Source organism: Cynocephalus volans, chromosome 2 (assembly GCF_027409185.1).
Source record: "Cynocephalus volans isolate mCynVol1 chromosome 2, mCynVol1.pri, whole genome shotgun sequence".
NCBI lineage: Eukaryota > Metazoa > Chordata > Mammalia > Dermoptera > Cynocephalidae > Cynocephalus > Cynocephalus volans.
Window position 1 is genome coordinate 124,015,817 of NC_084461.1, and position 26,452 is coordinate 124,042,268.

The 26,452-nt window shown below is 43.6% G+C and overlaps 3 protein-coding genes across 6 annotated transcripts; 2 read left to right on the top strand and 1 right to left on the bottom strand.

The window, feature by feature from the left end:
* Positions 1-179: 179 nt before the first annotated feature.
* On the bottom strand, positions 180-12,351 carry HARS1 (histidyl-tRNA synthetase 1). Of its 3 annotated transcripts, none has more exons than XM_063085571.1 (13): positions 12,248-12,351; positions 11,861-11,950; positions 7,876-7,995; positions 5,730-5,825; positions 4,961-5,086; positions 4,194-4,301; positions 3,945-4,043; positions 3,617-3,710; positions 3,357-3,484; positions 3,021-3,263; positions 1,305-1,421; positions 963-1,109; positions 180-575 (listed from the first exon to the last, which is right to left on the bottom strand). In XM_063085571.1, exons 1-13 carry the CDS (start codon positions 12,275-12,277, stop codon positions 498-500), a joined length of 1,476 nt encoding a protein of 491 aa, XP_062941641.1. In that variant the 5' UTR covers positions 12,278-12,351; the 3' UTR covers positions 180-497. The 3 variants fall into 3 exon arrangements, with proteins under 3 accessions (XP_062941641.1, XP_062941640.1, XP_062941642.1); XM_063085570.1 differs by having other exon boundaries at positions 12,188-12,351; XM_063085572.1 differs by lacking the exon at positions 7,876-7,995 and having other exon boundaries at positions 12,188-12,351.
* Positions 12,352-12,448: 97 nt separating this feature from the next.
* Positions 12,449-19,313, top strand: LOC134369303 (histidine--tRNA ligase, mitochondrial). Of its 2 annotated transcripts, XM_063085659.1 has the most exons (13): positions 12,449-12,728; positions 13,976-14,050; positions 14,319-14,438; positions 14,567-14,662; positions 15,464-15,589; positions 15,697-15,804; positions 16,111-16,209; positions 16,523-16,616; positions 16,941-17,068; positions 17,176-17,421; positions 17,586-17,702; positions 17,936-18,082; positions 18,508-19,313. In XM_063085659.1, exons 1-13 carry the CDS (start codon positions 12,621-12,623, stop codon positions 18,565-18,567), a joined length of 1,524 nt encoding a protein of 507 aa, XP_062941729.1. In that variant the 5' UTR covers positions 12,449-12,620; the 3' UTR covers positions 18,568-19,313. The 2 variants fall into 2 exon arrangements, with proteins under 2 accessions (XP_062941729.1, XP_062941730.1); XM_063085660.1 differs by lacking the exon at positions 16,111-16,209.
* Positions 19,314-20,148: 835 nt separating this feature from the next.
* Positions 20,149-25,699, top strand: ZMAT2 (zinc finger matrin-type 2). The gene is made up of 6 exons (XM_063086777.1): positions 20,149-20,179; positions 20,521-20,614; positions 21,676-21,799; positions 23,166-23,239; positions 23,766-23,911; positions 24,758-25,699. Exons 1-6 carry the CDS (start codon positions 20,162-20,164, stop codon positions 24,899-24,901), a joined length of 600 nt encoding a protein of 199 aa, XP_062942847.1. The 5' UTR covers positions 20,149-20,161; the 3' UTR covers positions 24,902-25,699.
* The last annotated feature ends 753 nt before the right edge of the window (positions 25,700-26,452 follow it).

Sequence of the window (26,452 nt, forward strand, 5' to 3'; positions counted from 1 at the left end):
GGCGAGTACGCTGGCAGCCTCCCGAGTGGCTCATGAACTTCAGGGAGGTTCCTCACTATGAGGAAAGGTCCGTGGGGCATACTGTAAGTCTTTCTCCCTTTCCATCCCTAAAATGGTCTGAATGGGAGGCTCAGGCTCTGACAGGAAGGTAGGACTAGGCATTAGTGACACAGGCAGGCTCCAGTGGTTGAGGCATTTTATTGGACCTTTGGCGATTGGTTTTGGGGAGGCATCTGTTCCATCTGGGGTCCGGTCCCTGTAGCCCAGAGGCACAGACGGGACTAAGCCCCTAGGGCCTCCTATGGGAAATAGAGTAGTACCTGGCCATTTTTGCCAGTGAACCAATAACAAATCATAATAATAAAAGTCTCTGTTCTGACCACTTTTCAGGTCGGCCTGCTGAAACAGGAAGGCACAACGCTGTTGAAGAACATATGCAGAGTTCTCTGTCTTAGCCTCAAATAGTGCCAGTCCCACTTTCTTTCCTGACAGTTTGCTCAGTTCAGCAGATGTAGAGAGGCTAGGCTTGTTCTCCTTTTGATTTCCTCCACAAGGTCTTCTCTTCGGACGTCCACCTGGCCAGGATGGAGGAAGAAGATGGTATGAGCAGCTTCTACTCCACTGCTCCCCGAGTGCCTACTCCTTCCTCTAGTCATCAGGCTTGGCTCAGATGGCAGCAGGAACTCAATCATACTCCTCAGGATAGATAGTGCCTCTTAGGGAAGCCAGAAAGACACAGGGTATATGTGGGGATGGAGATCTTACCCTACCATGACCACAGTAACCCTTATAGCTTGTGCTCGCTTCTGCAGCACATATACTAAAAAAACCTTTATGCCCTATGTCCTTTACAAGTTGGTACTAATATGAATGCCAGGGGTTTGCTCAGGTCTTAAATGGGCACGGGCTTGCCTACATGGCATATATTCCTTGTCCCTTAGCCTTCCTGCATGCCCCCTCACCTCTTCCCTGCTAGCCACTGAACGGAGCTTGATGACACCGTCCTTGAGCTCCTGCTCGCCGATGATGGCCACCAGTGGGATGCCTGCCTCCTCACAGTACTGCAACTGGTTCAGTAACTTTGGGTTCTTCTTGTAGAGCAGCTCGGCCTGCAGGGGACCAGGGCAGAAGATGAAGGCTGGCTTCTCCTGTCCTCAGGGACAACCTCCTGGGAGCCCAAGCTGGCTCTTTATTCTTAGTTCCACCCCAAAAAGTAATGGCAGGAATCACTATGGGTGAGCTTTTATTTAGTTTGTGCCCAGAACTCCCAAGTTAGCTGCCACCCTGGGGTGTGCCTCCTGTACCTTGATCCCAGCATCCCACAGCTCTGAGACAAGCTTCAGTCTCTCCTCCAGCAGCTTCTTCTGTGCAGATGCCACAAGCACCTGTGTTTCTGTGGTTCTTATCTTCTCTTCCAAAGCCTGGAGAAGGGGCAGATAGGAGTCAGAGAGCTGGGCTAACAACTTCAAGGAACAAACAGAGCAAGCTCTAGTCAGGATTTTGAGAGACCAGGCCCAACTCAGTGAGCTCCACCAGGGCAGGGGCCCAGTCTTCCCATCTAGCAACAGGGCATAAGGTAGCTCTTAGAATATACTGTATAAGAAATGTACACATGACTTGCCAGAATAAATAACCTAGAACAAGGGCAAAGGTAGTTTATTTACAGTAACTTCAGGTTTATCACCATCTAAGGGGCCATGAGAACATCCACACAGAAGTCGTATAGATTAAGCATCCCTAATCCAAAAATCTGAAATCCAAAATGCTCCAAAATCTGAAGCTTTTTGAGTGCCGACATGATGCTCAACCAATATGTATTCTGAAAATATTCCCAAATCTGAAAAACGAAATCTGAAATGCTTCTGGTCCCAAGCATTTCAGATAAGGGATACTCAACCTGTACTATAAACCCACCCCAGGCAATCAAATCACCTCTGGCAGTTCTAGTCCTTACTTATTATCTGTCTGTTCATGAGACTATGCCTTTCATACTTCAGATACAGGGCACAACCCAGAATATGTGTGGATTGGGGGTGGGGGTCGGGGTTAGTGAGAATGCTACTGCTGCCCCTTGTGTTTTTCTTAAAAACTATTCAAAAAAAATATTTTTTGGCGGCTGGCTGGTATAGGGATCTTGAACCCTTGATCTTGGTGTTATAACACCATGCTCTAACCAACTGAGCTAACCGGCCAGCCCTGAAAAACTATTTTCATAGTTCTTACAACATAAGATACCTATTGGAACAATGACTTCAACTGGGAAGCATGGATGGTTTCCACCCTAGAGAAAAGGGATAGGAGCAGTGGGAAGGTTGCCAGAGCATTCCCCAGAGGATGAAATGCAACCACCCATTTAAGAGCAGCAGAAACAAAGGAGGGCTTACGGCCATGAGGAACTTCCTTGGTGTTACTCTAGGTGCTAGGGTCAAGGCAGCCAGCCATCTGAGTGATCCCAGGGCCTTGGACACATGCTTCTCACTTAGAGACAATATTACAGGGTGGTTAGGAGCAAGAGTTTGGAGTTAGATTGCCTGCATTCAAATTTTTGATTCTGCCACTTCCATGTTTCATGACCTTGAGCAAATTATTTGATCTATAATGCTCTAGTGCCCTCATCTGAAAAATGCAAATAATAAAAGTATCTACTCTCAGAGAGCTGTTGCAAGAGATATATTAGATAATGCATGAAAGCACCAAGCATAGTGCCTGGCATATGGCAGTAAAATGTTAAGTATTCTATATTGTGAGGAAGATCTGGGTTTTGGATACACAAGCCTTGATTTCTGACAGCCCCGGGGGAAAGTAGGGGCCCAGAGCAGAGATTTAGTGGCAAAAGACAGATCAAAGATCCATAAAACTGGCCTATAATGTTGGGTAGGAATCTGTGAAGGACAACGATCTTTTCTCCGTTTCACTGAGGTGCTCCTTGCCCAAAGCAGCTCTTGCTCCCTTGGATATCAAAGATAGCTTGGGTACCACCACCTGCCCAGACTGCCTTCTACCCACCCCCTAGGACCTACCTCCAGTCTCTGCTCCACTATGGAGAAGATCCGCTCTACCCCAATACTGAGCCCCACGCATGGCACCTTGCGCCCTTTGGGGTCAAACATGCCCACCAGCCCATCATAGCGCCCTCCAGCGGCCACACTGCCCACACCCAGGGGCTCTTCCCCGGCCTGGGCAGGGGTCTGTAGCAGCACTGCTTCATAGATCACTCCAGTATAGTAGTCCAGCCCTCGAGCAAGGCTCAGGTCAAAGGAGATCTGTGGAGACAAGGACATGGTCAGCACCAGATTAGGATCAGGGACCTGAAGCCCCAGAGCTCAGCCAGGGCTCTCATCCCCAACTTGACTCACCTTGTCATCAATGCCAAACAGGGTCAGGTACTCAAATAGCAGCTTCAGGTCTCCTAGCCCCTCCAAGGCCTGCTTATTTTGGGAAAGTTTAGGGTCTTGGAGCAGCTGTTCCACCAGGGACACCCCACCTGGGGAGACAGATTTGTGAGTGAGTGAGACTGACCAGGAGAAAAAAGGAGGGGGTCCACTTTTTGCTTGGACTCTAACTGCATGTACACATGTTGGGATGGCTGCTGGGGATGCTGGGATCTGCTCCTTACCATGCTGCTGGACGTAGTCCCCAATGTGGTCAGCCACCTCGGGTGCAAGGCCTTTCTCTCCCACCATCTCACTCTTCACTTCCTCCCAGGACACCTGGGCAGACAGACACCAGTCAGGGAACCCTGGGCAGCTTCAGCACAACACAGCAAGTGTGAACTCTCCTTGGGGAGCAGTTTTGGAGCAGTAGCTGCCTTTCAACCTACATCCTGGAGCTAATCTTCCTCTGGTGGGTACAGAGGCAGGCACCTCGCTCTCCTAATCTTGTTTTCCATTGCTCAAGGCGGGGTGGGATCTCGGAAAAGAAGAGTCAGGTGATTGGGTCGTTACCTTGTCTAGCTTGTCCACTGAGGAGCAGATGGTACGGAACTTGCTATCAGGAACACCACAGATGGCAAACATTCCATCTAGAATTCGCCGATCATTTACCTGTGGGGACCCAAGGCATAGTGAGGAGGGATTCCCTTTCTTTTACATGACTCTCCTTGGTCACTTAGGGTACTGGTCTCTCTGCATAAAGACCTTCTCCTGTGAGAGGCCAGGCCCACCTTTGCCTTTCCAACCCCATTCAGCTTTTACCTTGACCAGGAAGTCACCTATCTGAAGTGAACTCAGGATCTCGCACATGATCTTCAGGCACTCTGCATCAGGGATCATGGGATCAAATTGCCCAGCAATGTCAAAATCCTGCAGGCAGAGGGATAGCCAGAGGTTCTCAGGGGTCCAACCTTCTTAAGAGGGGACTCCTGGGATCTCTGCTCTCTCTGTGACGGCCTGTTTGCACAGAAGCACAGATCTTCTCCTTCATTCTCTATGTCTGATCATCAGCTCAGAGGAAGACCCCAGCATTCTTGGGCCTCTCACTAGTCCTGGTTTTCTTTCCATCTATTAGGCTATTCCTTCATAACTTACTTCATCATCTTCCTTAATTCCTCCTATTGATGTGAGGCAATTATATGGCCTTAATCCTTAGCCATTTTCTCTATTCATCCAGAAGCCCTGCCATCAATCTGGATGATTTGGTATCTCAAATCTAATTTCCTCATCCTCTTCTGTGATCCTATCACTGGTTTAACATGAAGAACACTGAACAAGGGTTCTAGTCCAGACTTTGCCTTTCTTATCCCTGTGATCTCTTCATCTGCTATCAAGTTTACCCATATGTAAAATGGGGAGATTAATCCCTCTCCTCCACGTATGGCCATTGTGAAATCTGATACCACAGAAACCTTAAACTTATCTGGGATATCCAGTTTGCTCAGGACACCATTAGTACTCAACAGATTCTACTGGCTGGATGGAGTATTTGAGTTACCCATCCAGCCACTTAGTTTCCTAACACTTACACACTGGTAGAATTCCCGATATCGGCCACGGGTCATGGCTGGGTTATCCCGCCGGTACACCTTTGCTATGTGGTAGCGTTTAATGTTGGTTAGTTTATTCATTGCCAAATATCGAGCAAAAGGAACCTGATGACAAAGAGTTAAGGAGAATGCCCTTCCTGTCACTGTCTGGAAGTTGATTATCACCACCAACAGAAGCTGGCATCTAAACCCACCCTGTGTGCATAAAACCACCACTCATAAAATTTACAGTATTTCTAAACATCAGAATGAATTAAATGTGCTACCAAAAGGGGCAGCTGAAGTCTCAAAAAGATTAAAGCTCAATTCTCTTTGGTAGTTTCTTTTCTGGACTATGCTGGGCATGATAGGGGGCTGGACAGATTGGCCAAGGAACAGAAAAAGGGCCTCATGTGGTATCTCTAAGAAGATGATTCTCTGTGTAGCATGGAGATAAAGGAAATGTGAAGTTGGTCAATTAAGGAGAACTTTGTCCACTGGACAGGTTAGGGGAGAGATATTCTGGAGCCATGGGATTGTTGTAGAGATGGGCTGAGGTGTCACTTAGGATTCAGAAGATTTCTGAGGCTGTGCTCTATTAAGCCAAAGTCCCACTCCTGGTTTAGAGAAGTTAAGTTCCCTAATTGCCAAAGGCCTCATAGTTGATCTACCTAAGTATGCCTGTCCCTAAACCTGAGGGTAAACATAGTCCCAGCCCAGTGAGGGCCAATCCATCCAAAGTCTCAAGAGCCCAAGTTTAGAAAGATACAGTGAGGTCATAGCGAAGGGACAGCAACTCTCCGCCCTGGTCCTTCAGGTCATAGATAAGCTTAGAGTCTTCCCCATACTTTCCAGTCAGTGTTTCCTGGAGAAAACAAAAAGAAATGTGGTCACAACAATAAATCTAATAACTTAAAAGGAATTTTTGAAAACAAAAACCCACCACTCTAACATGACTGATTTCAACTTGTTTACATTTCCCTCTGCTCTTTATCCTAATGTTTATGTGTTTGATGTTGTTATAATCAAAAGAAAATACCAATTTTGTGTTGATTTTCTGCTTATCACATTTTCATTTTGTGACAGAGCTGAAGTATTATTTTTAAGAGCTGTATAATATTCCAGTGAGAAGCTCTGTATTGACTTCCTTCCTAGTGTTATATTGCTAGATGTTTAAGTTATTCCAATTAAAAAAAAAATTTCTGTAACATTCCAATAAGAATATTTGGGTACATAGCTTTTTCTTTTTTTGAATATTTTTCTCGAGGATAAACTCCTAGCAGTGGGTTATTAGACCAGAGTTTTGAACAATGTCAAAAGCCGAAACAGAATGTCTTAAGGCTTTCATAGCCATCCTTGCCCTGTGATGTCTTTAACAGGTGATAACATATTTCACTTACCAGATTGGCAAAGATTAAAAAGCCTGAAAATTTCCAGTGTGTAGAATCAGAAAACTCTCATACACTGGTTGGTATTATGGGCTGAATTGTGTCTCTCCCCCCCCCCCAAATCCATACATTGAAGTCCTAACCCCTTGTAACCTCAGAATGAGACTATACTTGGAGATATGGTTTTTAAAGAGGTAATTAAGCTAAAATGAGTTCAACTGGATGGGCCCTAATCCAATATAACTGGTGTCCTTATAAGAAGAGAAAATTTGGACACAGACAGAGAGAAGATGATGTAAAGACAATGGGAGAAGATGGTCATCTACAAGTCATGGAGAGAGGCCTGGAACAGATGCTTCCCTCGTGGCCCTCAGAAGGAACTGTCCCTGTCAATACCTTATCTCAGACTTCTAGCCCCCAGAACTATGAGAAAATAAATTTCTGTTGTTAGGCCACCCAGTCTATGGTACTTCGTTATGGCAACCTTAGCAAAACTAACACAGCTGGTAAAAATATAAATGGGTACAATCTTTTAACACAGCAATTCTATTTACATGAATTTACCCTGCAGATAAAAGCCCACAATTAGTAGACATCGTTCTAAGCATTGAGTATACATCAGTGAACAAGACAAAGGCAGTCCATGCCCACAAGGATTTTCTACAATAATGAGAAGAAACAGGTACTACATTAATGCAAGAAAACAAATTAACAGATAAGTTTAGATAATCATAGCTACTTTAAGGGAGATAAAATGGTGATGTGATAGAAGGACAAGGGCTACATTACTCAAGGTAGCTGGAGAGGATTATTTGAGGAATAACATTTTTAGCTGAGATCCAAAATTAAAATCTGCAGTCTCTAATTTAATCTAAAATGCAAAGAGCTGGGGAAAAGGGAGTTCAGGAAAAGAGAAGAGCAAGAACAAAAGCTGTGATGTAGAAACATATTTAATATGTTCCAGGAATAAAAAGATGAACAGAGTAACACAGTGAGTAAGAGGAAGAATAGCATGGGATGAGGTGAGAAAGGCAGTGGCCAGATCATCTAGAGCTTTGTAGACCTGAATAAAGAGTTTGGATTGTATTATAAGTGCAATGGGAATCACTGGGTTTTAAGCAGGGAGTGATGCAATTTGGTTTTTAATAGCAAAGAACTAGAACAACCTCAATGTCTATCAGTAGAAGACTGGTTGCATATTTATACTTTATATACACATGGTTTGCACATATCTAGAAAATATCTCAAGTACAGGTGCCATGCAATTCAATGTAGACAGGATCCAGAACAACTTCCACTCCTAAGGGGTCTCGTCTGGAAGCTGCCGGCCACAATCAAGATAAATAAAAGGCAGTGCCTCTCCCTCCAAGCCAGTCCTGTCCCCCTTCTCATTAGAGAAAATACTGGCCTGTGTCCACAATATGACCGGGGCCTTTGGGCCCTCACTCTCTTGTCAACCTCTTTGTTATTCATATACCCACTCTTCCACCATGCAAATGTGTATGTTCTTCCTTACCCATCCCTCACCTTTAGTTCAAACACTGGTGTATCAATTACTTCTGCACCATGGCGCTTAAAGCAACGGATGATTACATCAAACACCTTCTCCCGAACTGCCATCTGCCGGGGACTGTAGTCTCTTGTGCCCTTTGAGTCAAAATCAGCCAAAGAATCAGGGATGAGATTTAAAATCAAAGTACAATAAATTCTGGAAATATAAAAGGATGATCTCAACAATGAGAAAAGCAAATCCTGCCCCAAACTTAGATTTTCCTACAGGCCACTGAGTTGTAAAATGAGTACAAACAACTCCCTATTAATTCTCATACCCTTTGCTATCAGCCTTTCTAAATTCCATTCCATTTTTAGCTTGGTTCTATTTTCTAGAATTCTGAAGCAGTTTTTCTAAAACCTCTTTCTGGGAAAACAGAACATTTCCCTGCTGAATAAAAGAACACCTACCTGATGACAGGCACATAACCAACTCAAACCAGCTCAACTAATTGAATTCCAAATTTTACAAACAACTCTTCTCTTCCAATATAATTTTACTTTCAAATCCTTATTAGTACTATTTGTTCTCTAATTTCTTTCTGGTAACAGCCCTATGATGTAGGCTGGGAAGATACATTTTATAGATGAATTACAAGATGTTGATAAATTAATTCATTACTTAAGGCCATTCAGCTAGTTTGTGGCAATTGGGACTAGAACTCTGTTCTCCTTCCAGGTCAGAGCTTCTAGTCTGGGCTTTTACACCCTACTCCAAAGTAGCAGTTGGTCTCAGGACCTCTTTCCACTCTTACTATGTATTAAGGACCCCAAAGTGGATTATACCTATCAATACATACTGTATTAGAAACTAAAACTGCAAAAAAATTAAAATATTTACTAATTTATTTAACAAATAATAATAAATCCATTACATGTTAACACAAATATTTTAGGAAAATGTAACTAATCTCCAAAACAAAAAACCTTAGGAGAGTGGCATTGATTTACATCTTTGCAAATCTTTAATGTCTGGCTTAATAGAAGATAGCATTTTGTATTCAATTTGTTGTGATATGTTGTGCTGAAGTATATGAATAAAATCTAAACCTACACAAATATATAGTTGTGAAAGGAAGAGTATTTTAATATGCTTTTCAGCTAACTGTGGATATTCTTTGATAATACACCATATCGAACAAGTAGTAATTCTTAAAGATTGGTTGCAATGTGTAATCTGAAAGCCATCAATGAACTTTTCATACTGTTGATTAAAATCCTTTAGTCTCTCACTTATGTAAGGTACATAGAATAGTCGAATTCATAGAGACAGAAAGAAGGATAGTAGTCACCAGGGCTAGCGGGAGGGCAGAGTGAGGAGTTATTGTACAGAATTTCAGTTTGGGATGATGAAAAAGTTCTGGGGATGGACAGTATGATGGCTATACAACAGGATGAATGTATTTCATGCTCCTGAACTGTACACTTAAAAATCATTAAAATGGTAAATTTTGTTAATATATATTTTACCACAATAAAAAAAAAATCCATTACTGTATCTTGTACTTTGAAAGGATCTTTTACCCATGTGTGATTTTATAACTTCAAACAGTGATCATTTTGAAAATAATCATTGATAACAGTTATACAGATCTTCCAAATGTCAACACACTTCATTATACAGTATCAGAAAACTGTATTTGTCAGTATCACCACAGATCTCATCAGGGAAGTCTTTAAGTATTGGGAAGCTGTGAAGCTCATGGTAGAAGATACAAGACTTCTAAAATTCTAATTTTCACTTGAAAACACTTGAATTTTATAACTGGCAACAAGTGCTATCAGATGTTTTCCTTGAGGTGACAAGACCCACTTTGTTCATTTTTGAGAAAATGTCTGCCAAATATCCAAGTCTGAAAAACCATAATTTGTCTTTCAGTTCTTTCAAATTAAAAAGGTGTTCTGTGAGAAAAGTAGCTATTCAGCTCAACTCAAACAATGGCATAAGCATTTTCTCTACCTCGGAATGCAGCAGAAGTGCTTTATGTGTACTTTCTTTTTCATCGTAGCGAATATTAAAAAAGAGTGTATGCAAGGGTTGAGACTCAATAAAATCAATAATTTTTACTGTTTTATCAAGGATATTAAGTGAAACTGATTATTATTATTATTATTTTTTTACTGTGAGTGCATGGTAGTATAGAACATACTGGCTATTAGTACAGTTCAGTGCCACTGTTTTGATTCGAGCTAAGGCGTCAGCAATTCTAATCAGCAGTGCTTTTGCACCCTCAGTGCAAATGTTGACACAGTGAAAAGACAAATAAGGTCTTAGTATTATTACAAAAATGATTTTGACCAGCAAGACCCATTGAAAGAATCTTGTACCTACCATACTGCGTTTTCTGATAATATGAATCACATGTGAAAAAATGTGTTTCAACAAACAAAAGTGGATATTAACTCTTCAACATAAGCTTATTTTCTTTTAACACTATGTTATGGAAATTTTCTTTATTTTAATTTTTATTTTTTAAAGATGACTGGCAAGGGGATCTTAACTCTTGACTTGGTGTAGTCAACACCACGCTCTCTCAAATGAGCTAACCAGCCATCCCTATATAGGGATCCAAATCTATGGCCTTGGTGTTATCAACATCACACTCTCCCAAGAGAGCCATGGGCCAGCACATGTTATGGAAATTTTCAAAGACACAATATAGAGAACAGTATTATAGATCACCATGTATCCATTACCCCACATCAACAACCATTAATGTTTGCTATTCTTATTTCATTGAAACCTTGACATTTTATCTGCAGTATTTTAAAATAAATCCCAGATATCATATCATTTAATCCATAAATACTTCAGTATGATTCTCTAACACATAAAGAGTTTTTAAAAGTCCCTTATATAAAATGGCATAGTATTTGCATATTACCTACACATATCCTCCCATATACGTTAAATCATCTCTAGATTACTTATAATACCAAATACTATGTAAGTACTATGTAAATAGTTATCACACTGTATTTTATATTTGTATTATTTATTATTGTCGTATTTTTTTTTCCTGAATATTTTCGAACCTCGGTTGGTTGATCTGTGGATACAGAACACGCTGATATGGAGAGCCAGCTCTACCTATTCGTTTCCAGGCACCCAGTCTCAGCTTCTTAGGGTAAATAAACCACATGAATAACTAACACAAGTCGGTTCACTAACAGGAATATGTATGTAGTGCCAAGGGAACCCAGATGAAGGGCCAAATAGTTTTGTTTATAAAACTTACAGAAAGTGTGGCATTTGACCTGAAATCCTGGAGGATGAGCTAAGAATCTCCAATCTCATTCCACTCTACTCTCCCTCTCCATTTGGTTCTAGTCATGTATGTCTTTTTCTAGTTACTGGAAACTACCAAAGTTCTTTCCTGCTTCAGGGTTTCTTTCCATACTCCGCCTGGACCTATCTTTCTCACACTTTTACCCCAGCTATCTCCCACTCACCAGTTAGTATATTACTTCTACATCTTTCTCATTTCTGAGAAAGTGAGGCTTTCTCAGACTCCCCAGTTCTCCTGAGCATCCTTGTTAATTTATTTATATCGCTTATCACAATTTGTAATTACATATTCTTGTGTGGGATTATTTGTCCTAAGTCTGTCTCCTTCAGTGGAACAGCTCCATGAGAGCAGGCCATATTGTCCACCATGGTATACTCAGTGCTTGGTACAGTGCTAGGGCCATAGCAAGTACTCAATATTTACTGAATGAAAGGAGTAGCAGCAGTAGGCTGACTGCCCTGAGCGCTCAGCTGGCCTAGTTTCTGCCAACACTTTACCATCCCAGAATGACTCAGGTAGATTCCAATCCAGCTCAGCGCCCAGAGTAACTGTCGCGTCCTCTGCGGCATTCCAGAACCGCCTCAATGACCTGGTTCGAGGAAGCACTCATATGCGCCCTTGCGAGTGGAATTAGGGACCTTCTCAGAGGCTCCTTAAAGAAATACTATTACCTTGGGGGTTTTAAGCACAAACTTCTGTTTGCTTTCATCAGGGCCCAGCTGTGTTTTCAATTTCAGGAGTTTTGCCACCTCCTCCTCGATCTGTGGAGAGAAAGAAGGCGCTGGGCTATCAATCAGTCACTTTTTCTCCCTCCCCCGCCATTCATTCAATATCACTCCCTCATCAGGTTCTGGGGCAGATCTCTCTGCCCAGGCCTAGCTTTGCTTCTCTCCGGACTCAACCCGACTATCTCCCCACCCAGCCCATCTTCCTCTCCACCAGCCCTTTATGTCCTCTCTGGCTTTCCCTTGGCTCCTCCCCTGCCGCCTAAGTCGCACCTGCTCTGCGCTAGCCTTCTGCTGTTTGAGGCCCCGCACACGCTCTCCCTGAAGTCGCACCAGCTCCTCCAGCGCAGCACGCTCAGCCATCCCGCTGCCAACTGGAGATGAGAACTGTCTAAAGCTGCCTTAGCGTCCTCAGCCCCAGCTCGGAATACTTCCGGCTATCGAGTCGCTGGCCAGGATGCCTAGAGAGTCTCCTCGGAGCACAAACGTCACTTCCGGGCCCTACCGGAAGTGTCAAACCCGGCTGCTAAGGGAGCCTGGCAGGACCGGAGCATAGCCTACAGGACTTCTGAGGTGTATAAACGCTCAGTACTTTCGTGGGGCTCGGGCTTTGCCTCCACGGCTCCTTGCATCCTTCTTGGGGTCGGGCCTGCCTCGTTCCCAGGCCTTTGACACCTATCACGGAAAGCCGGCGTCCTGCCGCACAATGCCCCAGCTCGGACTTCTGCCCAGGAGGACCTGGGCTGCGCTGCTCAGCCAACTCCTGCGACCTCCCCGCGCTGCGTGCACTGGGGCTGTCAGTTGTCATAGCCAGGTGAGCCAGACTGAGATAGCTCCGGTCTGTCGGGGCAGGGCCTCTAGGTCTCAAAGCATGGACTCGTGGTCTGTAGTATTATAGTAGTATTACAGTCTGTTTTCATTTGAGTTCCCCCTATATACCGGCACTGAACTAAGCGTCTTGAATCCTTTGTCTTTCAATCCTTAGAGCAATCTTGGGGTTTTAATTTCCATTTTACAGTTGAGAAAACGGAGGCTGCAAGGTTCAAGGACTTCTGTGGATACAAAGTAAGGGAGTATTTTAATACAGATGCACACTCTTTTATCTGAAACTCTTGGAGTCAAATACAGTAATATTTCTTAAGCAAAATATATGCATATTCCCACTGAATGAGATGACTAAAGACCATAAGTAGACTAAAGACCATGAGTTCACATTAGGATTTGCCTCAAAGTGAATCTCAAAAAACATTTTCAGTTTTCAGAGATTTTTGGATTTTCGAATAGCAGATGAGTGATTGTGGACTTAAACTTGGACTTCTCTTGGGGGAAAGAATAGCCATAGTATGCCATAATCGCACATCTATTTCTGGAAGGGTATACAGCCTGCTGGTAATAAAGTCAATGATTCTGTTTTGCCCTGGTTCAGAAAGATCCTAATATCCTCTTATAGCAGGGCTTAGATCTTTTATTAATTTTCAGCATCCTACCAGTCTGGGTTTATTAGTTTGATAATGAAATCCATTCCTTTTTTTTTTTTTTTTTGGTGGCTGGCTGATCCGGGGATCTGTCCATTCCTTTTTATTACAGAGGCTTTCATGTTTGGGGGCTGATTTTCTTCTGTCTTCAAGTTACAGTTTTCCTGTCTCCAAGTGTGATAACCAGTGCTACCTTATTAAAAATTCTTATTTTCACCATTTGAGTAGGAATTGAGAAGTAGAGAAGATCATACTAGTCTTTACCCCTAGATGGTTGGTAGTGGTGGCTTGTTCTGTGCCTTCATTGTTCTCAGGTGCTTAAACATTTTCAGACATTTAAAAATTCCAAATACAGTGAAAAAGCTTGTGTGGTGAACACCTGACATCGTATATATTACATGTACAATTGTAGATACAACATGGGTTCTTGGGGTGAGGGGCTGAGACTGCAGTAGGTAAAATGATGCTCAGGCTTCCTTTGTTCAAAATCAAGGGTGTTTGCAGGTTGGTGGTCCACAACGTCAAAGATGCCACAGGTATGGCCAGTGTCCAGAGGAGCTACATATCACATTTCTTCTTTTGCCAGGTTGTGGAGGCAGTGTTAACATCCCAAATGAAATCTCATCCAGAGAAACCAAATTTTATTATCAAGACCCCAAAGGTAATGCTCTTTGCCCACTGTTCCATTAGAGTGCCTTGGGGGACTGATCTCTGCTTTTCTTGACTCTCTGACCCCTTTAATGTCCTCTTAAACTAAATTAAAAAACAAAACCAAAACTTTTCTACTGTTGAGATACTGGGTGAGGCTCAGTTGTCTGAACTCAAGAAATTTCAGCTCCAGACCTTAGATTATAGGTGTAGTTTAATGCTCTGTTTTAAATGGGCTTGTTTTTGTTTTTGTTTTCACTGTGGCTGTTTTTGGTTTCCAGGGCACTAGGGATCTTAGTCCCCAGCAGATGGTTGTGAGGGAGAAAATTCTTGATGTGGTTGTCAGCTGCTTTAAACGTCATGGAGCAAAGAGGTTGGATACCCCAGCATTTGAACTAAAGGTAGGGGAAGAAGAAAGAGTGTCCTAGAACTCCCATTTCTTCACCTGCCTTTAGTGTCCCAGAGGGCTTCTTGTCTTTGTTCTGGAGTCATTCTTTGAACTGTGGCTCCTTCTGTTTTACCACTATAGGAAATGCTTGCTGAGAAGTATGGAGAGGAGTCTGGGCTCATCTATGAACTGAAGGATCAAGGTGGAGAGCTGTTGTCTCTTCGCTATGACCTTACTGTATCCTTCTTAGTACTGGAGCCTAACCTGTCTCTTTCCAAATTCAGAGGGCTTTTTCTGACAAAAGGGAGGAGAGTGACTCTGGGACCCTATGAGTCCACTGGCAGCAGCCTTTACTTCTAGTTTTTCCTAGAAGGCAATTCTGCCAGCAGAGCGTAGTCTGGAGCCCTGTCATTTTAATGTGTATCAGAATTCCTTGGGGAAGCTTGCAGAAACACAGATTCCTGGCCCTAGCCCCAGAAATTCTTAATTCTGTAGCTGGAGTGGAGTTCAACAATCTGCATTTTAAACAGGTATCCTAGGTAAGTAAGATGCATGTGGCCCTTGTCCTACAGTATCAGAAACAATGGCTTAGAAGTTGTAAGCAAATCTAGGTTCTGAAGCTTGACTATTTTGAGACGGTTGGGAATTGACCTGAGTGGGAGAGAATGGCCCAAACCTGAAGTTCTTGGGCATTTCTTTCTCTGCTTCCTTTGCTTTTTCCTGAACTTTCAGTTTTGCTAGGTGAAATTCCTTCACTTGATACCATTCAATATATATTGAATGGCAAGTACTGCTAGGTCTAGGGGATAGTGGGATACAAGACAGAGAAGGTCCTAGTTCTCATCCTAGTGGATGAGATCCAATTGATAGAGGCCCAGTTCTCCCTAATGTTTAATATTAATATTAATGAATAATCATTACCAATTATTCATTAATATTAAATTAATATTAATGTCTGATAGTAATATTAGGCTTATGCCTAATACTGGGCCTAAGCTTTGGATGCAGTATCCTTCTTTCTTAACCTATTTATGTGAGGTCCCTTTTGCTCGCTATCTGGCCATGAATAAAGTGAAGAAGATGAAACGCTACCATGTTGGAAAGGTGTGGCGGAGGGAGAGCCCAACCATAGTCCAAGGGCGCTACAGGGAGTTCTGCCAGTGTGTAAGTGACCTGATGGGGGGCAGCACAGTTTGATAGTTCTAGGGGCTACAACCTGCGAATTGGCTGATAGGTGGAGGTTTTTTTTCTTGTCTTTTTTTTTGCTATAGGATTTTGACATTGCTGGTCAGTTTGACCCTATGATCCCTGATGCAGAATGTTTGAAGATCATGTGTGAAATTCTAAGTGGGTTGCAGCTGGGGGACTTTCTCATTAAGGTGAGGCCAGGGCTGAGGACTGGGGGAGAAGTCTAGCTTTGGCCTGATGCTGTTTATACAAATCCCCAAACATAGGTGACTCTAGCCTTTAAGCCTGCAGCTCTAGAACTTCCTTAGCACAGCTATTACATTTCATATGTACATTATGTATATATATACACACACACACACACATACATATGTGAATAGATTTATAATTCCTGTGAGATTTCCTTTCTATCCCTTTTATGAGTCAGGAGAATAGGGACTGCTATTGAGGGAAAGGGCATTGACAGAGCACTTGGGTTGCTTACATTGAGTTCACAGGTTAATGACCGGCGGATTGTGGATGGAATTTTTGCCATTTGTGGTGTTCCTGAAAGCAACTTCCATGCCATCTGCTCCTCGATAGACAAACTAGACAAGGTAACAAAGAAGAAATGCTTTAGTAGACCCTATCTGGTTTTCTACCTTGCCCTCAAATCCATACCACTAGAGATAAGGAGATGGTGGCTGGAAATGATCTATTTATGGGAGCAAGGTAAGGATACATTCTGAAGCAAGATCTAAGTTGTGTTGTACAGTGGGGATTGTGGCTGGATTTCTTAAGCTGCCTCTGACTTGACTCAGTATATTATTAGCTACTTGTGACATACATACTGAATGAAAGCGAAATGTCCTTTTCCAGTTAGAGGAAGAAAGATCTTGGGGCTGGACTAATGTTTGGGTGTTTATGCAGATGTGTTGGAAAGATGTGAGACATGAGATGGTGGCAAAGAAAGGCCTGGCTCCTGAGGTGGCTGATCGAATTGGGGACTATGTCCAATGTCATGGTAAGGGGGTTTTCAGAGCTGTGATAGAACCAGGCTGAGGGTGACGTGTTCAACTTATATCTCTGAAACAGCTCCCTTCTGTAGATGTGCTAAGCTCCACAGCCTGACCTGAATTTAATTTTCCGTTTACTTAGTGTAACCACTTTGTGGCTTCATATGGCAGAGGTAGAGGCAGAGGAGGAGGGTCTGGTCATATGAGACAGGATCATCATCTTTTTTTTAAGAAAATGAGGATGACTAACTAGAGCACATTAGGAATAAATTTGGATGAAACACATCTGGATGAACATTACAGACCTTATTTTTCCCTACTGTTCTCCACAGGTGGGGTGTCTCTGGTAGAGCAAATGTTCCAGGATCCCAGACTATCCCAGAACAAGAAGGCCCTAGAGGGCTTGGAGGACCTGAAGCTGCTATTTGAATACCTGACTTTATTAGGAATCGCTGAGAAGGTAAGCTGAGTTGGGAGTGGACCTCCTGCTGAGGTCATCAAGCTCTATTCTGGGGTTGTCTGGGTTCTGAGTCTAGTCTGAGATTAACTATAGCCTTATTCCCTCAGGTCTCCTTTGACCTAAGCCTGGCTCGGGGCCTAAACTACTATACAGGAGTAATCTATGAAGCAGTGCTGCTACAGACCCCAGTTCAGGCTGGAGGAGAGCAGCCTCTGAGCGTGGGCAGTGTGGCTGCTGGTGGACGCTATGACGGGCTGGTGGGCATGTTTGACCCAAAGGGCCACAAGGTACCATGTGTGGGGCTCAGCATTGGAGTAGAGCGAATCTTCTACATTGTGGAGCAGAGGATGAAGGTAGGTCCTAAATAGGGGTGAGGTGGGACTGGAGGTCTAAAAACACTCCTGTTTCTGGGATGCAGTTGGACAGTTTCTGATGCTTCTTTTTGTCTTGCTTTTTGGAATTGCTGATGCAAAGGACTTTTTTATTAGTTTTACTTTATTCTCTCTCAATTTATTAGTCTTTTGGTGAGAAGGTACGAACCACAGAGACCCAAGTATTTGTGGCCACACCACAGAAGAACTTTCTCCAAGAACGGTTGAAGCTAATTGCAGAGCTTTGGGATGCTGGGATCAAGGTATAGTGGAGCTGATATCTAAGTCATCTGGGTATATGTGGAATTCAGAAGCCAGGCCCATTTCTCCCTGTGCCTAGGGTAGAATGCAAAACCTTTTTCATCTAGCCACTAAAGTGGCTTCTTAGGGTATGAGGGCTACCCACTTATTTCTTGCTTCCTTGGAAATACATGTTCCTGGGGTTTGTGTGCTGTGGTCACTTCTAAGTCCCCTATTCTCTCTTGACCCTTTTCAGACAGAGATGCTATACAAGAACAACCCTAAACTATTAACCCAACTACACTATTGTGAGAACATGGGCATTCCACTGGTGGTCATTATTGGTGAGCAAGAACTGAAGGAAGGGGTCATCAAACTCCGTTCAGTGGCCAGCAGAGAGGAGGTGAGTGGGGGCAGGCAGAAATAGAAGGGACTAAGTTTTTCTACCTTTCCCAGAGTCTTTAAGAAAAATATATTTTTTTGGCTGAGAAATTATCTTCACGGTTAATAGTGATAGAAATGAATGAAGATCCACCTCAAATAACCATTGCAGCCAATGAGTGTTGGCTGGGTGGGCAGAAGAAGGAAAAGTGAAATCTGAATGGGTGTTTTGTGAGTAATCAACAAAATAGACATAGATCAGGTGTTTGATTCCCTTTAGTCTTAAGACTATACATTCTCCAAGTCAGCTTGAAGCCCACACTACTCCCTCCTGGTTGTATGAATAGTGGGAGCAAATCGAGATAAAATGAATCTGGAAAAACAGTGGCTAAGGAACTAGTACTATCACTTTCTAGTTTGTCACATGAAGGTTCCCTTATGTTTCAGGTGGTCATTAAACGGGAAAATCTTGTGGCTGAAATTCAGAAGCGACTGTCTGAGTCTTGATCCTTGCCTGATTGCCATCCACTGCTCTTTGGAGAAAAGGTTTCACCTAGGACTGAGTTCCTAATGGACTTCACAACCGCTGGCCACGATACGTGACAAGTATTTTCTGCTTCCTCCATCCTTTCTGGGTACAGAACTATAAAAGGCCCTGAGGACTCCAGGGCTAGTGTAAGCAGCTATTCTGCATGGGTGCAGATGGCTGGTATGTGAAAGAGACATGCTTTAGCTACAGAGGCAAATTTGAAGTGCCGCTGAATGCTGCCAAGAGGTGCTGAGATGGTTGCTGTGAGCAAGGCTCTGGGAGAGTCACCTCAGGCTGAAGATTCTGAACCACTGAGATCAGAAGCCACATACTAAGCCTTCCACTATAGCTTTGGAACCAGTTTCTGCGAATTTGTCCACAACTAGCTCTTGGTCTGTCCAGGGAGTTGCGGGGGGAAGCAAAGAGGGGCAATGGCTGCTTTCTCCTTTGTTTGAGGACAGAGATGCTATACCAAGAGCATGGCCGTGCCCATATTGTTCTGGCATCTCTCTAGTCCATCCACTATTAGCAGGATGGGGCTGCCTGTTTAGTCATCTTGAACACTGAATAGGTGAATTGACAAGATGGAGATCTGATCTTTTGAAATTATAGATTCCTATGCTGGAATCACTGCTTCGACTGTTCTATGCCCTGCTATGGAGGCTGTTCTAGAAGTGGTTGGTTAATATGTTAAATAAAATATTAAGTGTAGTAGTTTGGGTAATTTGTTGTCAAGGAATTGTTTTGCATAGGCCATAGAAAATGCTTGAGTGTACACTGGAGAATTCTGTGAGCTAGAAGTAATCTCCCTGGGGTGATGCTTCTGTATTCAGTGACAGTCACACACTTCCTCCCCCAATTTGAAGATACAGTCACGTCGCTAAAAATCATCTGCTAGAGTGCTCTCTAGGGTGTAGCATCCATGTCTGGCCTTCTCAAGTCCAATCATGTTGATTAGATTGTGCCCTACAGATTGAATGACTATAACCTTCCCCAGTTGAAGGAAAAATGAGTTAACCAAAGGGTGATAGCATTGTTTCAAGAAAAAGAGCGCAACTGCAAAAAGTACTTACTTCCATTCGTGCGTTGACAAAGGACGCAGCCTCGCAAGCTTCGGTGTAGCTTCCGGCCATATCCCTAGTGCGTGAGAGTGAGTGGGGAAACTAGAACCCCTAATAGTGCTTCAGCCTTAAGGAAGGTTTAGAAACTCTTGACAAGTCATGCAAAGTTGACTAGACTAGATCAGAGGGCACTGTTTCCGAACCTCGTTTCCTAGTTTGTAAGAGACAAGTTGACTAAAATCTACCAGCCCTTCAATGCTGGTAGGGCCAGAAACATTTTGAAAGGGCCAGAAACATTTTCAGGCGCCCTTACTTCCGCGTTACTTCATATTCCCTTTGCGCCTGCGCCATCTCCTTGGAGCAGAGGCGGGGCCAACCTGTTTTAGAAGCCCTCCAGTCCTTCGCTCGTTTAGAGCACGAGACTCTAAGCTTATTGGAGCGCTATCTTGCCTTACGGCTCCGGGCCGCTTTTTACGGCATTTTCCGGCTTTCCATTCACTTCGTTGTGAAGATGGCGTCGGGCAGTGGGGTAGGTGTTGTGTGTGAGGAGGAGGTTTGAGGGGTGAGGGTGGCTGCTCAGCTCTGAATAGACAGACTCCGATACCCGACTGGCTTCCCGACACCTCCTCACGATCCCAGGGACCGGGTTCGAGAAATCCCCCGTAAGGCCCTGGCACAGGGTCCTTGGAATCGTGGAGGTCCTGAGGGTTAGGGTCCTGAGGCCACCTCAGCCTTCAGGTTCTGTCCAGAGAGGCTTCGCTTTCGGAAGGTCCTGGGGCCGCCTTGGCGGTGAGGACACGGTTTTCTCAGTTTCTCTAGGGATCAGGATACGATTAGCGTCGGATCTTGAGCGCCTTTTTCCTTCCACAGACAAAAAACTTGGACTTTCGCCGGAAGTGGGACAAAGATGAATACGAGAAGCTCGCCGAGAAGAGGCTCACCGAAGAGAGAGAAAAGAAGGATGGTAGGTGCCTGCTGCATCAAGGGCTAAGGGTATCACAGTGGCTGGAGAGTGGGTGGGGAGTTGAAATGCGCTGCCCTCCTACCCGGTGTAATCTCTGGTAGAGTGTTGCCTTTTTGGTCCTCGGTTCTTATATATATAAAATGAGAGCGAAGAGGTGGACTGTAGTGGTTTTGAGGTGCTCTTCAGCTCTTTAGTCTTCTACTTCCTTGACCTCCCTTTGCTTGGCTCAATCAGTACTTTCCTTGAAGTACAGAGAGAAGAGTGGACTTCTTAGTAGTGATGAGAAGTTAAGTGGTGTATTTTGCTGCTGTGCAGTACTGCTGTCGAGGACTCCTCTTTCCCTTGAAATTTCTTGAGGGGGAGGAGAACATTCCTCGCCCAATCAAGACCTTCCCATATAGTCTGAGAAAAGCGGGGATACTCAACAGGAACATGTGATTGTTTCAGCTAGTGCTTAGTGCTGTTTCTCGGTGCTTTGTACAGTGTCAGGGAGTTGGTGCTCCTTGCTTAGATAGATTCCACTTTACAAGAACAAATGTCTTATTTTTGCATCTGTTTTCAAACTGTATTCTTCCGCTTTACTTTCACACCTTGCATACTAACCTTTTTAGTTTTTACATAACATGTATAATAAATAGTGCTTGGCACATAACACTTAGTTCCTAACTGTTGGTCCCCTTTTAAAAATTTGATCCAGCTTTCAGCTGGGTCCTTTCTCTTTTATACTCAGGATATCTGCTTCTTTTGAGAAGGTTGATTCTAGTGAATATTCAGAACTCCTCCCCTCGATTAAGTTAATCAATGAGTAGAAAACGTACTGCTTTTAAACTTGCTGGCTTTAAGGTGGGGGAAAGCTTTAGAGAGTTAGGGATCGCTTGTCATTTTTTCCTGTATTCAGATTCTCCCTAGCTGCTGCTTGAAGTGCCTGTTGTGTCCGGTCTTTCACGAATCGAAAAAGAAATGGAAGTAGACCTCTGAATTTTGGGTTTCGTGCATTTCTTTTCCTTTCTGTTTGAGGAACTGTAACATTGAAGTGACTTCCTTCCACCCTTATGTTTCAGGAAAACCAGTGCAGCCAGTCAAGCGGGAGCTCCTGCGGCACAGGGACTACAAGGTGGACCTGGAATCCAAGCTTGGGAAGACAATTGTCATTACCAAGACCACCCCACAGTCTGAGATGGGAGGGTGAGTGGCTTTTCATTTTTCTGTACGACCAAGAGTGGGTCTAATAAACTACTTATGTTGGTTTTTGGAAGTGTTGAGGAGGGTCCTCAGCCCCAGGATAACAACCTTGTTGCCTATAGTGCCTCTTGGAGGGGTGACTTTGGACTTCATATTAATAGTGTAACTACTCCTTAATATCTTAAAAGGGATTATTTGTTCTGTCAGAGAAACAAATAAAGGAAGGGACTACTGGGAAGATTTCTAGGGGGGAAATTAGATGGAGCTAGAATGGAGCCTGGGAGTTGTTAATAGTGAAGAAAGGGGGTTGAAGTTCCAGACTGGTTGCAAAGGTTGTAGTTGTTTTGGATTGCCTAGTTATGTAGCTTCTTCCCAGGCCAAAACTATAACCTGTAGGAAGAAGGGTCCCACAAGAACTTGACACCCTCTTGCCCACTACTACTTCTCTGTCCAGTTAGGTTTTCTGACAGGAGGACAACACAGATAGCAATGAGTGACACTTTTCTGAGCTGCTTAGTAAATTCACTGTTGTGACTTCTCTCTGTATTAGTTATCTGTTGCCATGTAAATTAAGATTAATCCACAGTTTAGCAGGATAAAACAACAAATAGCTCACCATTTCTTCAGGTAAGGAACCCGAGAGTGGCTTATGTACGTGGTTCTGGCTCAGGGTCTCTCATGAAGCTGTAATCAAAGAATCTGCTAGGTCTGCATTCATTCGAGGTTTAGGTGGGGCTGGAGGATCTGCTTCCAGGCTCTCTCACATGTATGTGGTTTGGAGGCCTAAGTTCTTCACCCCATGGGTCTTTCCATGAATTTGCTCACAACAAAGCAACTGATGTCCCCAGAGCAAGTGATCCACACAAACAAAGACAGAAGCCATGGCTTTTTTTTTTTTTTTGACCGGTAAGGGGATTGCAACCCTCAGCTTGGTGTTGTCTGCACCACGCTCAGCCAGTGAGCGCACTGGCCATCCCTATATAGGATCTGAACCCGCGGACTCGGTGCTAACAGCACCGCACTCACCCGAGTGAGCCATGGGGCCGGCCCAGAAGCCATGGCTTTTTATTACCTAATTTTGGAAGGGACATACCATCACTTTTGACATACTGTATTGATCACACAGACCACCCCTGGTACAAATGGGGAGGAGACTACACAGGGTAGGAATTCCAGGAGGGCAGGGCTTATTGTGGGGGCTGTCTTGGAAGATGGCTACCACACTTTTCCAAGAGCTAAGGCTTTATGGAAATGAAGCCTTAAAACTTCTAAAAGGAAAGTTTGCCTAAAAGTTTGACTTTCTTTGTTGAAAATGATAAGATCCTTAAAACCAGATTTGATGCATGTGCTGTTTCTTCCTGTTTGTTAGATATTACTGCAATGTCTGTGACTGTGTGGTGAAGGACTCCATCAATTTTCTGGATCACATTAATGGAAAGAAACGTAAGGCTTGGAGTAGTTTGTAACTGGGGCTGGGACTGTATTTTAGAGGTGGGGATAGAGGATAAAGGTGGTTTTCATTGGGTGCTTTTTTGGTGCCTGGGGAACTCTCCAGTGGCTTCAGCACAGGCCATTTTTTACTTCATAGTCTAATATTTCTGGAGGCTCTGAGGTAAGATACTGTTCTAGGCCCTCAGCAAGCCCAAACCATGTTCTCCTTGGCCCAGCTGGCCCTACTGATGCTCATCTCCTCAGTAAGGGCAGGTGAATGCCACTTGCATCTTATCTGGGACTGCTGCTTCTTGGAACAAGTGAGGACAAGGGAGTTTATTTTAGTCATAATTATTTTGGCTGAGTTTTATGAGAAGATTTTTTTTTTTTTTGGGCTGCTGACTGGTACAGGGATCCAACCCTGGACCTTGGTGTTATTAGTACCGTGCTCTAACCAACTAAGCTAACCAGGAGGAGACTTTTTGAGGGGCTGAGGCTGTTTTAATACCTTTCCTTCTTCACTGTTGATCCCACCCAGATCAGCGAAACCTGGGCATGTCTATGCGTGTGGAACGTTCCACTCTGGACCAGGTGAAGAAACGTTTTGAAGTTAACAAGAAAAAAATGGAAGAGAAGCAGAAGGATTATGATTTTGAGGAAAGGATGAAGGAGCTCAGAGAAGAGGTAGGGCTGTTCTATCCTTCTCTTCCCCCACTCCCCACCTCCTACACCCCCCAGCTTTGAGTTTTATGTTGTGAATCATGGAAGGACCTCTTCCTCGTTCCACTCTCACCCTCAGAGTTGCATCTGCTGAATTTCTGTATAATAGGGGAAATTTTTATTGCCTTTGTTTGGGACACTCATGATCTGAAGGAAAATGCTTCAAACTTACCATTTTCTCCTGGACTTTCTGGGCCATACTTTTTTGGGTTGATTAAACACTTAACTTTTTTAGAGTGGTTTTAGATACACAGCAAAATTGAAAGGAAGGTACAGAGATTTCCCATTTACCCCCTACCCCGATACATCCATATCCACCCCCATAATTTTTTTTTTTTAACACTATAGGAGGGATTAACTAAATACACCTAGTCCACCAGAGGCCTGTGGAACCAGGCTGACTGGGTCAGAATTTTGTTTCCTCCACTTACTGGCTGTGATTCTTTGGCAAGTTACATAATCGCTCTGTGCCTCAGTTTCCCCATATTAGAGATCTTAGTATAATATACATTAAGTACTCAGAATAGTTTCTGGCATGTACTACATGCCCCAGGATGTTAGTTGTATGGTTTTACTTCTGTAATCCTGTTAAGAACTAGAGATGAACTGGAGCGTAGGATTGATAAGTACTCTCCAGAGGCTAAAACTTCTTTCTTATAATCTTTACAGTGGCTTTTACTCTGCCCTTGAGATTTTATGTGTCTTTAATTATTTTTTCCTAAATGTAGAAAGGAATCTTGAAGCTTACATGTCTCTTTCCTCATTTGACTTAGGAGTCTGAACTGATTCTGAGTGATTTTCCCCTTCTAGGAGGAAAAAGCCAAAGCGTACAAGAAAGAGAAACAGAAGGAGAAGAAAAGGAGAGCTGAGGAGGACTTGACATTTGAGGAAGATGATGAGATGGCAGCTGTGATGGGCTTCTCTGGCTTTGGTTCCACCAAGAAGAGTTACTGAGGCTTTCTATACTTGGCCTAACTTTGGCCTATGCTGGACCTAACTTTGTGTGTGGGAGGGGTTATTTCTTTTTGGGTACTGGGGAAAGTCCTTAAGAGTGTCAATGGGGAGGGCTAAAGGGTGAGTGTTTGTGGTTTCCCTCTACTGTGGGAGAGGGCACAGGATACAGAGGTAATTCTGTGGCATATTCCTTCAGCCTCAGTATATCACTGGAGTCACAAGACCTCTGCCCATCTGAGTTCCCAGTAAAGAAAAACCTCCCCTTCTGAGGCTGCTTTCCCAAAATTCCCCCTCCATCTTTACCTCTTCATCTATCCAGCTTCTTGTCTGAGCATCCTACCTTTATCCTATGATCTGCCTTGTTTTAATTTTTACTCTTGTTTAGCCTCCAGCAGAGGAGAGGGTGCTTTAGGGCCCCGTTTCCAGCTGGTGACATATCCTTGACCAGCTCCCTCCTCCCATCCTGCCCTGTGCATGCATGTGTACTTCTGCCTGAGTTAATGGTGTGTGCGGATGTGTGTGCATGAATCCATCATATAGAGGGGGCCTGAGCTAGAATCTCAGAACATTGCTGCCCTGGGGCCTGATGTTCTTGGCTTCCTCAGAGCATGTAACAGGAAATTAAATGGGATGAGTGTTTGGTGTGGTTTGTGTCTGGTGAGTTTTTTAAAGTTGTTCAAATGTAGACTGTTTTCAGCTTCTCTAGTTTGTTTCATTTTACTGAGGATTTCTCTGTTTTTGTCTTCCTTGTGAGCAGGCTCTTGAAAGGACCTGTTTGATGCAAAAAAAAAAAACAAACCCCAAAACAAACTCAAAACCTCGATATGGGAGACCTTGGGTCTCAGAGGCTGTTCAACCTGTATAATAAATGGCATTGACTGGGCCTGTTTCACATTTGGTGGGAACATTCCATATTCTTACCTGTGTATATTTGTTTTTCCTTCCCATACTGAGGATTTTCATATTGAGCTTTTTCTTTCTTCTTCCTTCATTTGACCCTGTCACTAGTTTATTTTATGTTTGCCTAGGTTCGTTCACCATGAGTTGTATTTTCCTCTGATACGGGATCTGTGTCCAGAGGAGCCTGGACAAAACTATTCCTATAATTTCAGCCTCCGTTGAACTTCTTTTTTTTGGAACAGCAGAGCTCAGGGTTGAACTTAGTGTTTTTCTTATGTGCCTTACTCAGTCTTGACAGTATTAACATTTTATGGGGGCACTGCTGTGCATTGTAGGATGTTTATCAGCATCCCTGACCTCTACCCACTAGATGCCAGTAGCACCCCCTCCCCCAGTTGTGACAACTAAAGATGTCTGTGTCCTCTGGGAGGGGGGCAAAATCCTCTCTCCCTACTCCCTTTTGAGAACCACTGAGAAGAAGGTGCCTTCCATATCAGGGACTAACTTAGGAATTAGATGGCACAGACTGGTGAAATAAAAACGAAACAAAAATCCCTGTGGTTTTTTATACCTTGGGGCGGTTACTATGCTGGGTCCAGGGGATATGGAGGGAAAAAAAAGTCACATATGCACAAAGAATAATAGTCAAAC

Excerpts from the sequence above, each read along its gene's own strand:
- HARS1 (XM_063085570.1), bottom strand. The coding sequence starts at position 12,277 with ATGGCTGAGCGTGCTGCGCTGGAGGAGCTGGTGCGACTTCAGGGAGAG. Across the intron at positions 5,087-5,729 it reads CCCTTCGCTATGACCTCACT|GTTCCTTTTGCTCGATATTT; the intron begins GTATCTTTCTAA and ends CTTTGTCATCAG. Across the intron at positions 576-962 it reads CAGTGGCTAGCAGGGAAGAG|GTGGACGTCCGAAGAGAAGA; the intron begins GTGAGGGGGCAT and ends CATCCTGGCCAG.
- LOC134369303 (XM_063085659.1), top strand. The coding sequence starts at position 12,621 with ATGCCCCAGCTCGGACTTCTGCCCAGGAGGACCTGGGCTGCGCTGCTC. Across the intron at positions 14,439-14,566 it reads CCCCAGCATTTGAACTAAAG|GAAATGCTTGCTGAGAAGTA; the intron begins GTAGGGGAAGAA and ends TTACCACTATAG. Across the intron at positions 18,083-18,507 it reads CAGTGGCCAGCAGAGAGGAG|GTGGTCATTAAACGGGAAAA; the intron begins GTGAGTGGGGGC and ends CTTATGTTTCAG.
- ZMAT2 (XM_063086777.1), top strand. Across the intron at positions 21,800-23,165 it reads CCACAGTCTGAGATGGGAGG|ATATTACTGCAATGTCTGTG; the intron begins GTGAGTGGCTTT and ends CCTGTTTGTTAG. Across the intron at positions 23,240-23,765 it reads TCACATTAATGGAAAGAAAC|ATCAGCGAAACCTGGGCATG; the intron begins GTAAGGCTTGGA and ends GATCCCACCCAG.